The following is a 16,453-nucleotide window of genomic DNA, read 5'->3' as shown; positions in this document are numbered from 1 at the left end:
ATATATATATATATATATATATATATATATATATATATATATATATATATGGGGTTGCACTCCACACAGAACACCTTAAAAAAAGAACAACACAGAACACTATCATAACACTTCATTTTTCATAAAAAATGATTTGTTAAGGTTATAATCACATAGTTAAGTAGTAATTAAACTTGATATATGAATTCTAACCTTCAAACTCATCCAAGTTATTAATATGAAATATTATAGAATCCAGATTAGAATCAAGAATAGAATCCAGAATAGAATCATATAGATATATCTTTTGCACGATTATTTTACATAGGATCATGTTATTTTTAATTTATATTTATTGTTAAATATGGTGGATACTCTTTTTATTCATAATAAAACGTTAATCACCTTAAAATTTGATTTTAATTCAAGTTTTTAATGAGATTCTACATTTGATTCTAAAATGTTCTGTGTTGTTCTTTTTTTAAGGGTGTTCTGTTTTGAGCAATGGCCTATATATATATATATATATATATATATATAATTTGGTCCTTTGCTGACACTCTTCGTGTCGCATGCACCAATTATTAGGAGAATCCAGCCTAGCCTATATCTAGCACACCAGGATCGATGGGGGCATAACTAACTGAGCCCCACAACCGGGACTACCACTTTTGCTTAACAAAAACTAATCTGAATCACACTTAAACACTTAATTCATGGATGTTAATTACTTCTTCGATATAGTCTATTTCTTTATATTTTTCTTGAAATATTCTTCTCAATTATTTATATTTTAAAATATTGTAATATAAATTAATCTCTTTCATTACTTTCATCCACTTTCTCAAAATAAATCAATCAAATACTAATATAAAATTCTACCACTTAATCTAATATTCTAATCTAGGATCGAACCTCTAATTACCACTAACTTTTTTCAACAATCTCCGCAACGGTTTTATACATTTTTCTTCCCAATCCTAATATCAAAAATCAGATGGAACCGAGGAGCACCATCTTGTAGCTGTACAGATTTATACATGTACCGAAGGAATTGGTTGGAGTTTCACAACTACATATTTGACTTATAAAATATTTCAAGTACGTAAGATGATTATTAGTTAAACATATGTTATTACAAAATGATTGACACTGGACACAAACCCTGAACTACAACATATAAAGGCATTCAGAATCAAAAAGGCATTCAGAATCAAAAAATGAGACACTGCTGTTTATTATTACATATGAATAAAGATATCCAGTACTGATGGTTACTCATTTTTATTTATTAATATTCATACATGACACATACAGTACATGTAACATACATGAACACAAACAGCTCCAATCACTACTCTTCATTCTGGAAATTTTCATTCCTGGATGGGCACATCATGGTGGGAAGAAAAAAAAAAGCATAAAAAGGTAAAACTCGGACTTCCCCCAACGATATAATACTCCAAATCAGGACACAGGAGGATGAAAGTAGAGCTGAAAACTACTCAGATATAACTTAGTTCCAATGACAACATGAAGCAGAAATTCAATAGGAACATTCTCAACTATATATCTGGTAATTAAAAATGGACATAATCTTAATTAGGACATATAATTACTTCTTTCCAGGTCATTGTTAATTAATTAGTAGCTTATTGGACTGTCCGGGAAATTCAGAGCTGCAATTGCATTTTCAATTTTTGCCTTGAGGATATCTATCTCCTCCTCCTGTGCCTGCAAATTAACGCATATACAGACTGAGTTCAAATAATGGAACATAAATAAATCACAATTAGATGCATGTCACGCTCACGCGGACCCCGCGGTTGAAAATGATTTAGAATGCGTAGTTTATTTTTGAGACAAAAGGCAATGAACATGGAAATTGGGACCTAAATAATTCTCCCTCCGTCCCAATTTATAGGTCCATTTTGGAATAAACACACATATTAAGAAAAAAGTTGGTTAGATGGAATCTTATCTCATGTATCATTAATTAGTGCATTGATAAGTGAGAATTTTGTTGAGTTTCAAAAAAATCACAATAAATATAGAGATTTAATGCATTGAGAAATGAGAATAATGTTGAGTTTCAAAAAAATCACAATTAATATGTAGATAAATTTGTATTGAAAGAAGAGAGAGACAAGTATTTTGGGACAAATTTTTTTTTCAAACTGGACCTATAAATTGAGACGGAGGGAGTATAGGACAAACAGGCATTAAAAACATGTGAGTATTTAATTTGCTAGTGAGCTGAAAAACATGTTACTTATGAGATGTGTGATCAGTGGGGACTAAGAAAAAATAAGAATCACATTCCAAACGAGGCTATATTATATATTTATATCAATGAATTATTGACTAATAAGATGTGATGGATGTGAAATACATATTTTTTGTTTGTTTCGCAGAAGTAAGCGTTTCAATTTATGGGAATGGGGGGTACGTTTTCGTAATATTCTCAACGAGAATATATGATTCTTTTCTGTCACGATGATATATAATAAAAAAAATCAAGTAATTCGGTTTAGCTTGTTTGGAATCAATCCCCTACTAAAAAGATTTATAAAGCTTGAATCAAACAGATTTGACAACCAAATGGAACATATAAATCATCCAAATGACACTCTTAAGGCCTACCACCTATATATCTATACATATTTTAATAAAATACTATCCCAATAATTAATATGCTCACGATACTTTAATTGGATACCATTTCATTCGGCATAATTTTAACAAAAAGTATTTCAAAGTTGCTCTATTGGGCAGGGCCCTCCCAGCAGACCTCGCTATTAGCCAAAGCAAAAAACATTGATCCCCATCAATTTCTCAAACAATTCAATATACAAACCTATCAATACTTATGCAATTCAGATAAAAAAGAGCATCGTTATTAGACATAATTCACCCTTTTTACCTCAACAAGGACGGTCTTCCAGAGGGTCCCCGAGATAGAGGTAATGTTGGCGGTAATGACTTTAAGCTTCAATGATTCGAAAGCTTCGCAAAGCCTAACAATGGTGTCCCTTTCTTTACTGCATGTAATGGTCACCACAACTGTCTTTCTTCCCACATAGGAAACCCTCAGCTACACCAAAATTTAAAAATAAATAAAAATAAAATCACAAATTAACCCACATGTAAATATTCGTAAGACCTGATTTTGTAAATGTTATAAATACATTACTGTATCGTGAAGTTATTTAATACCTACAAGTATTTATATATTACAATATCTACCTCAGTGACTTGCACAGGCGATGGTAATGACCTAGAACCCCCAGAATAGTCACAGAAGAGCTGCTGCTGATCAGTTCTCTTCTTCTTCGACATAGTCAACGGTATCATTGTATCATCAAAGGAGTTCCCTGTCTTATTGGAAGCCATGGACTCTAGCTGTGATATTTCACCTTGAATTCTTGTCTCTTGTTCTTGCAATTCTTGAATATAGCTTATTGCATCTTTTATAATCGATGCCCTGTCCAGCTAATATTCGATCCCCAAAGTAAAGAAACCATTAATTAGGTTATCCTTTTATCAAATAACTAAAAAAAATGGGGGTAAATTAATACTTTTATTTCAAGTTGGGACTTGGGAGATGATGCCAGTACTAGTTGGTTATATATCTGTAATTTTGATTGTAAATGCTGCCATGTTGGGCTTTAAAGATACGCATTAAACTAATTAAACGTAAACAGTATGTCACACTCGGAATTAGAATGTCGGAAGTTGAGAGAAGTCCACAGTACTCTAGGTGAGTAACAAGATTTCTCAAGAAATTGAGTTCATACCTTACTTATGTTAGGAACAACAGCTCGGAGAGCATGGAGTCTATCGGTCAATTTCTTCCTTCGGTTTCTCTCGGAAACTATGTTTTTGGGTGCCACCCTGGACTGCTGAGCTCCATCCGGTGAACTAGAGTCATAATATGCTGAAAATGTCTCATCCAGTACCAAACTGCACATCAATTCAAATATAAGTATCACAACAGATAGTAAAACAAATTCAAACATATCATTGAAGTTCGCAATCTTTTAGATAAATGAAGCAGATGAACCTGTCGAGTTCTTCAGTTTGAAGATAGCGATGGGTTTCCCAGTAGAGCGTAAAATCTTCCAAGCTCTCCATTTCTCAGCTATTTCTCTGTGTGTGTGAAAGGGGAGTGAAGACTGAAGGTGGTTCATACGTGCTATATATAGAGACGAACCTGAATACCACGTGGATGATCTCAACCGTACAATCTAAAAGTCGAATCTTGTTTAATTATCGTAGCGTCGTTCAGTTCGGGTCTTCAAGACCGTGTAAAGATTTGATAGATGGAGTGTTTGGCCAATTAGGTGGGCCTGTCATTATGTCTTTAGTCTTTTCTTTTTCGTGTGTTAAAGTGATTAATATTATATTATTTAAATATTGATGATGAAGACTCCAATAATTTAACTGTTGTAGACCCGCAGTATTATTTTAACATTTATTTAACTAAAATAATTAAGTGTTAGCAAATAAATCACAAAATTTTAAATACAAAATCAGTTAAGGTGAATACAAATATATCCTTATGGAATTGAAGTTCATTTAAAATTTTAGACATGGTCCTGTGATATACATATATAGAGAATTTTATCTAACTACTCCCTTTGTCCCTCTCAGAGCATCTCCAATGGGATTCTTAAATCATTCTTTAAAATATAATATAATATTTGGCTCCTAGTAAATTAAGATATTGAAAAAGATTTCATCTCCAATGCTCCTCCCTATACTTACTCCTTATTCATATTTTATTCATATAAATGAGAGAAAAAAGTAAAAAGAGAGAAATGTTGGTGGTAAAGTTGGAGGGAAAGTAATATTATATTCATGAAAAAAATGTTAAGACCTCCTACATGCTCTTTAAAAGAGAGGAGAGATGATGAGCTCTTAACTTTTTAAAGAGTTTCAAGGAGCCCATTGGAGCTCTAATTCTTGGCTTGCTCTTAAAATTTGAAGTTAAGAGCTCATTAGAGAGCCCCTTGGAGATGCTCTCATTTCTTTACAGTTACTATTTTGGGAGGTCCTTCTCATTTTTTTACGTTACTATATATAGTATGTTTTTCTCATCATTACACCCACTATCTTCCCCTACAATCTCATATTTAACAATAAAAACTACTATTACACCCACTATTTTCCTCCACTATCTCAAATCTATTATTAAATATTGATAGGTCCCACCATTTTACATATAATTTTATTTATTTTTTATACATTATCTTGGTCTCCGTGTCCCTTTCAATGGAAACAATTGAGGGGGACGGAGGGAGGACAAATTAGCTTAGTCTACAAACTACAAATTGCAGTTAGTCTACTAATTTTGTCGCCCGGCCCTTAATCTTACAGTTGTTTTCCACAATCTTTTATAATGTTACATGGTAGTGACTAGACCGGCAATTTGGTATACGACACGATTAAACGACAAGAAAAATTCGTGTTGGTGTTTATGTTTTAAATACACGACACGAAAATATACGAAAACGAAAATACACGACTTAATTTTTATGTCGGTTTTGGGTTTACCCATCGGGTACACGACACGAAGTACACAATATAATTAATTAAATATAATAATAGATGATTAATAATAAATAGTAATAACATGATTTATCATATATAATCTAATTGTAATATTAGGTTTTATAAATAACATATATATAATATCAAATAATATATAAGACTTAATTAAATATCAAGTTTTAAAATATTAAAATGTAATTTAATATTCTATTTTTTCAATTCGTGTACATTTCGTGCACTTTTCGTGTACATTCAGTGTCGTGTACTTTTCGTGTATATTTCATTTCGTGTTCAATTCGTGTCGTGTATTTCCAAGCCATAAAAAATTCGTGTACTTCGTGTCGTGTCGGGTTATTTTGTTTTTTTCATATCGTGTTCGTGTTTGGATTTCATGTACACGAATTCATTTCGTGTCGTGTTCGTGTACGTGTACCAGGTACACGACACGGCACGAATTTTCAGGTCTAGTAGTGACTATAACTGATGACGATGATCGTGAAATCAAAGACAACGACATGGATGAAAAGCTGCGGATGTTACAGCGGTGGTGAGTTCGGAGAGGGCAGAGATGGGGATGCTAAAGAGATGACTATGAATCAGAATTCTTATCATTTGATCAAAGTAAATTTAAATTTGGATAAGTTCAAAATTGATGTTATTATTACACATATAAGGATGCCCATGATGTTTATAAGAAAAAATTCATAACTGCAATTAGATGAAATTTATCACTTTGAAAAAGATTCCAAAATAATTTTGGGAACAAAATACCCTCCTAACCTTAAAGTGCCATGTGACTCTAATCTCCGATCCAAATTAGCCCTTTTCTTTGCAGAATGCAACAAGGGGAATTCCCTGTAGGGGAGCAGGATTGGCCATTTTGTTTGTGCAGCATGAATCAATTATTACAGACCAGCAGAGCGTAGTGCGTAGCTAGCTAGCTAGCACAACAGGATGGATGCAATATGAGTACAAATAAATTCACTCCACAATTTGAGTGCCAACACGTGCTTTAATTCGACATCATCCACAGTACTACTACTGTTCGCGCACATGTTTTTCCTGACAGAATTAGGACCGTTCGTGCACCATTTCCTAATTCACAGGTAATCCGACTATCGCCATAAATTAGAACGGTTAAATTTATAAAATTTTCATTCGGATTGTAAATTTTAGATATACTAACAACTTTTTAGTTGCTTTTTTCGTTTCACACTAATTTCTTCCGATGCCTTGCAGTTATATTGAATTGTTCTCGACATTTTCGCAGAATATATACGTGAACCAACAATATGAACGAGACTTTATTCCACAACTTGACGTCAACATAGGTACCTCAGCCAGCCTACGCCAGCAAATTCATAAATACCCGGCAGGTGCGAACTTTTTTTTGGGGGGCAAGACCCGAGTCAATCGATTCCCTGCTTTTCACTGTTGATTAGTGGGGGTGTTTATGAGCAGTAACTGATTTTAAGAAGCTTCATTGTAGAGTACTTCCGAAATTACGTAGAAACTTTCGAATTTTAAAGAAGTGCAATATCATTCATCATTGAACATATATTTTTTTAAAAAGTTATTTTTATTTTATATTATTATTTATTATTAGAAAGATACAGTACATAGCAACAATATTATCCCTATATATATTAAAAGTTATAATAATTATAACTTTTATTTTAAGACTTGTTAAAAAAATCTGATATGGACAGGCTCTCCGATACGTGAAAAATGGACCACCTAGGGTTTTCATTTCATGGCCCTCCGTTTTGCAACGAGTTTTTCATGTTGCACATTCAATTTTTCTAAAGTGAACATGGGTGTGGGGTAATGCTAGACCAGGGAAATTAATGTAAACGACAAACACTAGGATTGTGAGAGCATAGATATTTTATCCTTCACCAGACTGAGTAGACTGATACAAGAGAGTCCTTGTGTTTACACTTTACGTTGATTATCTGTGTCAATAGACACGTAGTATGTGTCTTCACTAACCTGCAATGCCCTCGTGATTTAAATTTATAATTTTTCTGCACATGCTTCAGATTTTTGTTGCCTCGATCGTGACAGATAAAAAATACAGTATGTCAATAATGCAATCGAGTGCATTGGATGCTATTATTCCTCGATCTTTCGTTAAATCAAATATCAATTATGCACGTGTGTAATTTTGCGGTTCATCCTGGATAGGAAAGAAATATGTTTGTTGAACAAAAGGATAAAGCGCAATTATGTCATCCTAGGCTTTGTATATTAATGAATATATTAAAGTTATTTAGATCAATTTACTTATTACTTCATAGAATTTAAATATTATTTTGGAAAATGTTCTCAAAATAATATTGGTCTATCGAGTTTTTTTACAACACTTATAATATTTTGGATCGAGTTTTCACATGCGGTGAATGTGCAAAATTGATATATATATATATATATATATATATATATATATATATATATATATATATATATATATATATATAAACCTTTTTAGCGTACAAACTACAAACCAAAATTAAAAAATCTCTAAATCAAATCGGAATATAGCACATATGGTATGGAAATTGATCGTTGCGAGATGAACAAAAATACAGTGAAGTCGGATTTCAAAAAAAGTTCACCGATTGACGGGAAAATTCAAATTAAAAACGGAGGGGATTCTGTGGATCATGTGTGGCAGAGTGTATATTAGCTGGTGTGTGGTTGCCCCTGCGGGGCCATTGGATTTGATTCATCCAAGGGCTTATATTGAGTTTGTAGTTTGTACATCAACTTAGTTTGTATTTGAGCACTTCCCTATATATATATATATATATATATATATATATATATATATATATATATATATATATATATATATATATATATATATATATATATTTACTTGGATCGATAATAAAACACGTATAAATAATGTAGTAGTTAGTGGCGTGTCCAAACATATTCGAGATGTGCAACGGCACAAGGTCTTATTTCTTAACTGTAGTCGATTTAAATAAAAGAATGTTTTTCAATGCTCTTTGTTCTACGGAAAATATTGATCTCTGTGCAGATAAAAATCTAAATCTATTTTTGAATACTGCTACTTGATAACTCTATTATACATTCTTATCCCTCAATTCAAAATTATGTTTTGATGTGATTATGTACAACAACATATATGCAGTAACGAGAAAAAGTTGTTGCAATTATGGAAAATTTCCTAAATGTAGGAAGAAGATAACGAATAACAAGAGAAAAAAAATGATTGCCAGCTGCGCTGAATTTGTATTTGATCCCTAATAAAATTGGAGAAAGTACTCTCAAATTTTCCAATCTAGAATCATAAAAATGATACAACAAGCATATGTACCATTTATAGGGATTCAAGTTAACATGTAATTCTTTGGCAACAAATATTCTAGATGGTCTAAGTTTTCTTCGGTTCATCAGGATCCAGATTTATTGGACTGTTTAAGCCACCTTGAAGAAGCCTGTAACTCGCATGCGAGCCAAAATCCAGGTGGTTAAAAAGGCTAATATGGAACAAGCGGAGTATATATAGCGATCTAGTAAACGAAGTTAGAGACCTCGTATTGGAGGAGGTACATACCTCGAAAGATATAATCACCTGGTTCGAGACAGGACTAGTCATGAGTTTTCATGCCTTCTACATCCTCTTAAGGAGTAAGGGAACTTAAAATAGAGGGAGTATCTTTGAGAGAGCCCACAAAGAATTTAGTGTCCAAAACATGTGACCCCATAACTCAGACCATCTTGAGGCGAAAGGTGAAGTCATAAGCCTTGTTAAAAAACGTGCCTAAGCTAGGGGAGTGATCCCATGACTAGCGACCCCAAGACTAGCAACTCCGGGGCATATTCAATTCATACCCCTCCACTATGAGAGCCTAGGTCATCTTTTGAAGCTAGCGGCTCAATTGTACCAAGTGGCCTCGCATAATTTTAAGTTCACAAGTCTTGGTCCTATATTACTATGAGGCTCGGATGCTAGCATCGTTCACCGAACTAACTGAATGAGCCTACATTGATGGGTCATGTTCAAATGTGGGCTTGTCGAAGTTCATAATGATTTTGAACATAAAAGACAAAGTATTAACTTAGACGATGAGGGGAGTGTTAACCCAATTAATTGTACCCTAACTTTTTCTGTAACCATCAATTTATTTACTCAATTCAAACTTTTTCTTATGAGTTACTCCCTCCATCCCAAATTAGATTAGCTCGTTGACTTTGGGCACGCACTTTAAAGTCCATTGACTGCATAGCTACATTACTTATCTTTGAAATTTTATTTTTGCAGATAAAAATTTAAATATGAAATTTTCATTTACAAAAGAAAAATTATAAAATTAAATTTCAGAACTATATGGTCAATGCACCTTAAGTTACGTGCACAAAGTCAATTAGCTCATCTAATTTGGGATGGAGGTTAGGGGTGAGCAAAAATCCGAATAAATCCGAAACCGAAACCGCTAAAAACCGCTTAAAATCGAACCGTATAAAACCGAACCGAAACCGAAAATTTAAAAATCGAACCCGAAGCCGAATGTTCGGTTCCGATTATAGCTAGAAACCTATCCGAAAAAAATCGAACCGATCCGATTTTTAAAATATAATATCTATATATATATATATATATTATATATATATATATATAATATTTATAATTTATATAAAAATTTAGATTTTAAATTTATGTCTGCATCTTATTCTTAGTCTGATTTACAGATGATTTGGTGAAGCAGAGCAGAAGCCATGCTCTGTTCACTAAGTTTGTGGGATACTATGGATTCCGGTTCCTTTGTGCTTAAACTTGTATGAAAGATGTAAAGTTCACTGCAGGATAATGAAGTTTTAAAAGAGACTTGCAAAAACTTAACACCAGTGAAATCTGATTTTGGCTTTAGTTTTGAAACTGAGATGGTTTGGCCTTAAGTTTTAATTGTTTATGTATAACAATTCATTCTTTTTTTCGTGCGGTTTTTTAACCGAAACCGAACCGATAAAAACCGAATCCGAAGTTTGAAACCGAAACCGAAACCGACAATGAGATTGCGGTTGAGGTTTTTGATTTTTAGAACCGAGGGCATGCGGTTTCGGTTGCGATTTTATCCAAAAACCGCACTGAAACCGCATCCACCCCCCCCCCCTAATGGAGGTAGTAAATCACTGTAACACGCGCGTCGTCCATAATAACACGTATATAAATTTTTATTCTTTTATTGTTAATTTACAATATGTATATAGATTTGCTAAAAATATTGCCTCCTGTGTGGTTGCATGGATACAAGGAATGCGGAACGTTCCAGAGATTCGCGAACCAAATCGTCCGTCCCGGAACACGGTTCAATTCTGTACCAAGTCGCTGTGATTCGCGTTCAGTTCGTCACTTCCGGCGATTTACAGAAATTCCGGCGACTTAGTCTTCTAAGGAAAAAAAAAATGAAGAAGCAAGAAGAAGAGGTAAATAGAAGGCTTAAAAGTTTATTGAAAAAGGGAAAACAGAAGAAAGAAGATGGAGAAGAGGAGATGGGGAAGCAGAGAAGACGACGATGTCTCAATTGTCGTAAAAAGAGTAAAGGAGGACTTGATAATACATCACAAATCTCAACTAAAGTGTACTTATTATTGAACTAATCCAATGCTGGGTGGGCCTAAGCTACACGCACAAGTACATTTTCATATTTTCTATTAAGCAAGGAATATCAGCAGTCAAGTATTTTATCATTTTTTAATTTATATTACAATTAAATATAATGAAAAATATTCTATTGGTTTCAAAAGTTCCGGGATTGAGTAATAATTTTATTAGACGATTCGCGCGTCCGAGAATTTTGTTTAATTAATTACAATAATTTAAAAATAATATATTCATTACATTATATTTTATATACACTCGAGCATTTCATATTAATAGTAATGAAATAAAGTTAAACCAAATATGATACTTAAAGATCATTTAAATCATATCGAATTATATGCACTCTTCCATTTTAAATACATAGTCATATTTTTGGGCATTCTAGGTGATCGAAATACTAATCAATTCTTATATAAAATATTAGAAAAATAAATTGATCTTTATAAACAATATTTTAAAAATTAATTGGAAAACTAATGTGCAATGTTCTTAAAATCAATAATTGGAAAACTAATCGGTCCTTCGTTAATCTAGAATTAACCGAAAAATCAAAGATTAATTATAAGGATTATATACACTCCAGCATTTCATATTAATAGTAACGAACCAAAGTTAAACCAAATATGGTACTTAGAGGTTATTAAAATCATATCGAATTATATGCACTCTTCCATTTCAAATCAATAATCACATTTTTGGACATTCTGGGTGATCGAAATACTAATCAGTCCTTATATATAATATTGTAAAAACTAATTGGTCCTTATATACAATATTTTAAAATTAATTAAATTTTTTTTATGTGTAATGTTCTTAAAATCAATAATTAGAAAATCAATCGGTCCTTCTTTCATCTAGAATTAACCGAAAAATCGATCCTTCTTTTAATTTTTTATTTTATATCTAAATTTTATATTGGTCAAAAATAAATATTTTATATCCACTAATTATTTTAGTTTATATATTGAAATAAATGATAAAATTTTGATGTATAAAAATAAAAACTTCCGTAACAACAGAAGAAAATTTGTTTTTTTTTAAAAACATATGAGAATTTTAAAGGGCACACAAAAATACTGACCGTCATATATTCAAGTGACCTGGATTTATATCTCCTTCCACCCACTTCCAATCAGTAAGCTAGTTTTGAAAATGGCCTTCGGCAAAAAATTAACCCAGCAAAGAGAGCAAACAACAGAAGCACAACAAACCCAGAATCAACAAACCCATAATCAAGCATCATCTCAAAATTACATTGATGTTGAAGAGGAAATTCAAACAAAAGAAAATGCAAGCCAGGAGGATCATTCACAAAACAACAAAAAGCCTTTGTTACAAGAAGTGACGATGTTACCAACACAAAAAGAGAAAAATGCCGGAGGAACAAAGAGATGGAAGTGCAAGCACTGCAACAAATCTTACAGCAGCTCATACACAAGAATACATCACCATTTTTTTGGTACTCCCGTGGGTGTCAAATCGGAAATAGATCGTTGCACGGCGTTGTTAGCAAATCGACTCCTGCTTCAACAAGTAAGGTACAGAGTTGAACAAGCTGAAAAAACAGGTTCTCCCCATCATTAACTCGGTCTACTGTTAACAATAAGATTCCATCCACTAGTAATCCCATAGAAAAAGCTTTTGGTGTTTTGGAGAGACATGAAATCGACATTGCAATTGTAAGATTTTTATGTGCTAATGGAATTCCATTCAATGTTCTGAGAAGTTCAGAAATGGCCGCAATGACTACAGCACTAAAGAATGCTCCTAAAGATTACAAACACCCTTCGGCCGATAGAGCGAGAACATCATTACTTGATGATTGTAAGAGAGAAGTTGAGAAAGAGTTTGCTCCAGTAACTGATACTTGGGTGACTCAAGGGAAAACCATAGTCTCTGATGGGTGGACAAACATTAAAAAGAGACCACTTATTAATGTTATCGCATCTAATAGTCGTGGTTCCATGATCTTATATGCTGAAGATTTTTTTGGTGTGGAAAAAACAGGGAAAGAGATAGCTAATTTTCTGCTCAAATCTATCGACGAGATAGGTCCTACAAATGTCCTTCAGGTGGTCACAGACAATGCATCAAGTTGTAAGTTGGCAGGGAAGGAGATAGAAAAGGTACACAAACACATATTTTGGTCTCCATGTGTCGTACATACCTTGAATTTAATATTCAAAGACTTTGCTGTTACTTTTCCATGGATGAGAAATACCTACATATAAAAAATATTGTCAAGTATTTTATAAATCATACCCATGCTCATGCTATTTTAAGAAGTTATTCTGCACTTGAATTATTGAAAGTTGCTAAAACTCGATTTGGATCTCATCACTTGTTGTTGAAGAGGCTAGCACAATGTAGGGAAGCATTAGCTACTACTGTTGTTGTTAGGTCTTGGAAAGATTGGGTAAATTGTGGAGATAAAAATGCAAGGGAATTAGGAAAAGAAATTACGTCAACTATAAAAGATGAAGAGTTTTGGGAAGAAGTTGATAATATTCTGGCTATTACTAAGCCAATAGATCATATGATTAAATTCGGTGATGGTGAAGGACAAAAAATGGGGCAGATCTATGAAAAAATAGACTGCATGATTGGGGAGATAAGTGATATAATGAAAAATAATAAACACCAATCTGATCATGGGAGGATGAATGATATTTTGTTTTCTAGTGGGAAAAGTTGAATGTCCCCATGCATTGTCTAGGATTTGCTTTGAATCCTTATTTGTATGATGTAAATTACTTGCAATCTCCTGCTCCCGGTGGAGAGCCCAGGCGTGCGCCAAATTGTGATTTAGAAGTTGTCCAGGGAGTTCTCAAGGCTTTTGATAAAATAGGAGAAGACGGGGAAGAACGAAGAATCTTGCGTCAACAACTAGCAAAGTTTCAAGAGAAGGAGGACATGTTTGGCACGCTAGCAGCGAAAGTAGATGCTGTGACAATGTCTCCTATATCATGGTGGTCTACATACGGGGCAGAAGCACCTCAGTTTTCAGAAATTGCTATTAAAATATTGTCCCAGCCTATAAGTAGCTCTTCTGCTGAACGCATATGGAGCACATATTCTTACATTCACAACCTCAAAAGGAATCGACTAAATTCGGTGAGGGCTGACAAGTTGGTTTTTATTCATAGCAATATTAGACTTCTTTCTCGTTTCACATCAAGTTACAAAGATGGGCCATATCGAAAGTGGGATGTTGATGCTGATTCTTCGTATTTTGATGATTCAGTTGCAAGACTCGAGGATTTAAGATGGAAAGAAGATGAACTTGATCAAGAAGATGGTGTGCCTTCATCTAAAAGGCAGATATATGAGGATTAGATTTTAGCCTATTGAAACAATCTGATATTCTATGCATTATGTATGTTTTACCTTTGAATCTTTAAAGTTTAAAGTACTGAACTCTATCAAGCTAGAATTTTAAGTTGAATGTTTATCACTGAGTGAGTTAATATGAACTTTAGTTTTTTTAAGTAATGAAATTTATATATTTGATTATCAAATTTTGATATAAAATATATATTCTACAATTTATATATTCTAGAAAATATGCAAGTTGTAACGTACCCTTACGTCCCACCGTACCCGTGCGGTCCCTCTCGTACTTATACGTTCCTCCGTACCCGAACGTTTCTACGTCCCCATACGTCCCTTCGTATCGGGTTCACCTTATGTCACCTTCCACGTATCCGTTTCAGTATCCCGTTTCTCATCGAATCTCATTCTATGTAATAACACTGTGTGGTTGTATATATCAAAGCGAAGAAATTATCAGATCGTTGCACGTGTCTCATTATTGAGCTACTCGGACTGCATTAATACTGTCTACAGAATGTAGATAACAAGCATATCCTGGGTACATTATTAGAAAATAGATTGTTCAAAGATAGACAGGGGAAATGCATAACAAGTTTATTCTTGTTGTGGTCCTGAATGTGAGAGAGTTGACAGGAGAACACACTCTTTGGTTTGTTAAATATTAACTTAGCAGACGAGAGCAGCATTAACACATTAATTACACCCCATTTTTTCTGTACGCTAATTTATTTACTCTATCTCAAACTTTTCCCATGATTTAAATCACTATAACAGACCTATCATTCACAATACCACATATAGGGCTGAGCATTCGGTCAGTTCGGTCCAGAACCGGACCGAACCGAACGGACCGAAGACCGAACTTTGAAAATTTTCAGGACCAGACCGGACCGAAGTTTGCATATGGACCGAACCGGAACCGAACCGAAATAATTCGGTCGGTCCGGTCCGGTCCGCCAGAACCGAATTTTTTTAAAAAATCAAATTAATCTGTATTTACAAAGAAAATCAGCAAGCATGATAAACGAGAAAAAAGATAATACCACCAATCCACCACGGATAATTTAGATAGCTAACATTCAAAATACAACTCCAAAATAGCTATAAGCATCTCCAAGAGCCTCCTTGTTGGCTCCTAAATATAATATAAAAAATGTGGCTCTTAGCAATTTAGAACAAAGTTAAGAGTGTACACTCCAACAATACTCTCTACATCTCTTCTCTATTTCATATTTTATTCATATATTGGGCTCCACTACAATAAAAGAGAGTGAAAGATGGAGATGAATTGGAGGGAAAGATTTTTTTATTGTAAAAAAATAAGTTAGGAGCCATGTGGTGGCTCTTAACTTTGAGGAGAGAGGAGAGAGAAACAAGAGGCTCTTAAGATTTAAGAGCCACTTAAGAGTCTCTTGGAGCAACATTTTTCCTCTCCCTCCTCAAATCTCAAGTTAGAAGCCTAAATAAAGAGCCTCTTGGAGATGCTCTAAGCTTGCAAATTTTAAAAATCACAACAGTAGTCTCAAGTCTGCTGGTAATAAGCCAGTGACCAACTATTGCTTACAAACAGAAAACAAAGAAACCAAAAGTAACAAAGCCTTCTTTCAGGATTCAAATGCTATTTAGTACTTCTGTCCGTAGAACAGAAATCTAATTCACTGTCGTTCACATATTTTTTAAGCTATGATACTAGGTGCATTCAACAATTTGGTCTAAACCAAAAGGTAGATTCTTCAAACAGTTAATAATCTGAACACTGCATAAGATTCCAGACTATATAAGATTAATTAATGAAGGCCTATAACTCTCATTATTTTGTTATTCAATTTAGATCAACTGCATAACAAAACAGTTATTGGATAGTATAATTATAATATGTTATTTAATATATAAAATAAAAATATTATTTATAATATATGTAAAAGTTCGGTCCATTCGGTCCAGGACCGA

General features: G+C 33.5%; 2 protein-coding genes across 2 annotated transcripts; one reads left to right on the top strand and one right to left on the bottom strand.

The window, feature by feature from the left end:
* Positions 1–1,239: 1,239 nt before the first annotated feature.
* Positions 1,240–4,204, bottom strand: LOC108219782 (transcription factor bHLH35). Its single transcript, XM_017393295.2, has 5 exons — positions 4,043–4,204; positions 3,777–3,942; positions 3,226–3,471; positions 2,903–3,073; positions 1,240–1,713 (listed from the first exon to the last, which is right to left on the bottom strand). Exons 1-5 carry the CDS (start codon positions 4,111–4,113, stop codon positions 1,624–1,626), a joined length of 744 nt encoding a protein of 247 aa, XP_017248784.1. The 5' UTR covers positions 4,114–4,204; the 3' UTR covers positions 1,240–1,623.
* An 8,699-nt stretch (positions 4,205–12,903) lies between these two features.
* LOC135152864 (uncharacterized) lies at positions 12,904–14,506 on the top strand. Its single transcript, XM_064093994.1, has 3 exons — positions 12,904–13,296; positions 13,524–13,785; positions 13,887–14,506. Exons 1-3 carry the CDS (start codon positions 12,904–12,906, stop codon positions 14,504–14,506), a joined length of 1,275 nt encoding a protein of 424 aa, XP_063950064.1.
* Positions 14,507–16,453: the final 1,947 nt, after the last annotated feature.

The sequence above is a fragment of the Daucus carota genome, chromosome 5 (assembly GCF_001625215.2).
Source record: "Daucus carota subsp. sativus chromosome 5, DH1 v3.0, whole genome shotgun sequence".
In the NCBI taxonomy this organism is placed as follows: domain Eukaryota; kingdom Viridiplantae; phylum Streptophyta; class Magnoliopsida; order Apiales; family Apiaceae; genus Daucus; species Daucus carota.
This window is presented reverse-complemented; position numbering and strand designations above follow the sequence as displayed.

Coding starts and splice junctions, on each gene's coding strand:
- LOC108219782 (XM_017393295.2), bottom strand. CDS start 4,113: ATGGAGAGCTTGGAAGATTTTACGCTCTACTGGGAAACCCATCGCTAT. Junction 3,943..4,042: donor CAAACTGAAGAACTCGACAG/GTTCATCTGCTT, acceptor ATTGATGTGCAG/TTTGGTACTGGATGAGACAT. Junction 3,074..3,225: donor CGCCTGTGCAAGTCACTGAG/GTAGATATTGTA, acceptor ATTTTGGTGTAG/CTGAGGGTTTCCTATGTGGG.
- LOC135152864 (XM_064093994.1), top strand. CDS start 12,904: ATGGCCGCAATGACTACAGCACTAAAGAATGCTCCTAAAGATTACAAA. Junction 13,297..13,523: donor CAGGGAAGGAGATAGAAAAG/GTACACAAACAC, acceptor TTGTTGTTGAAG/AGGCTAGCACAATGTAGGGA. Junction 13,786..13,886: donor CTGCATGATTGGGGAGATAA/GTGATATAATGA, acceptor TGCATTGTCTAG/GATTTGCTTTGAATCCTTAT.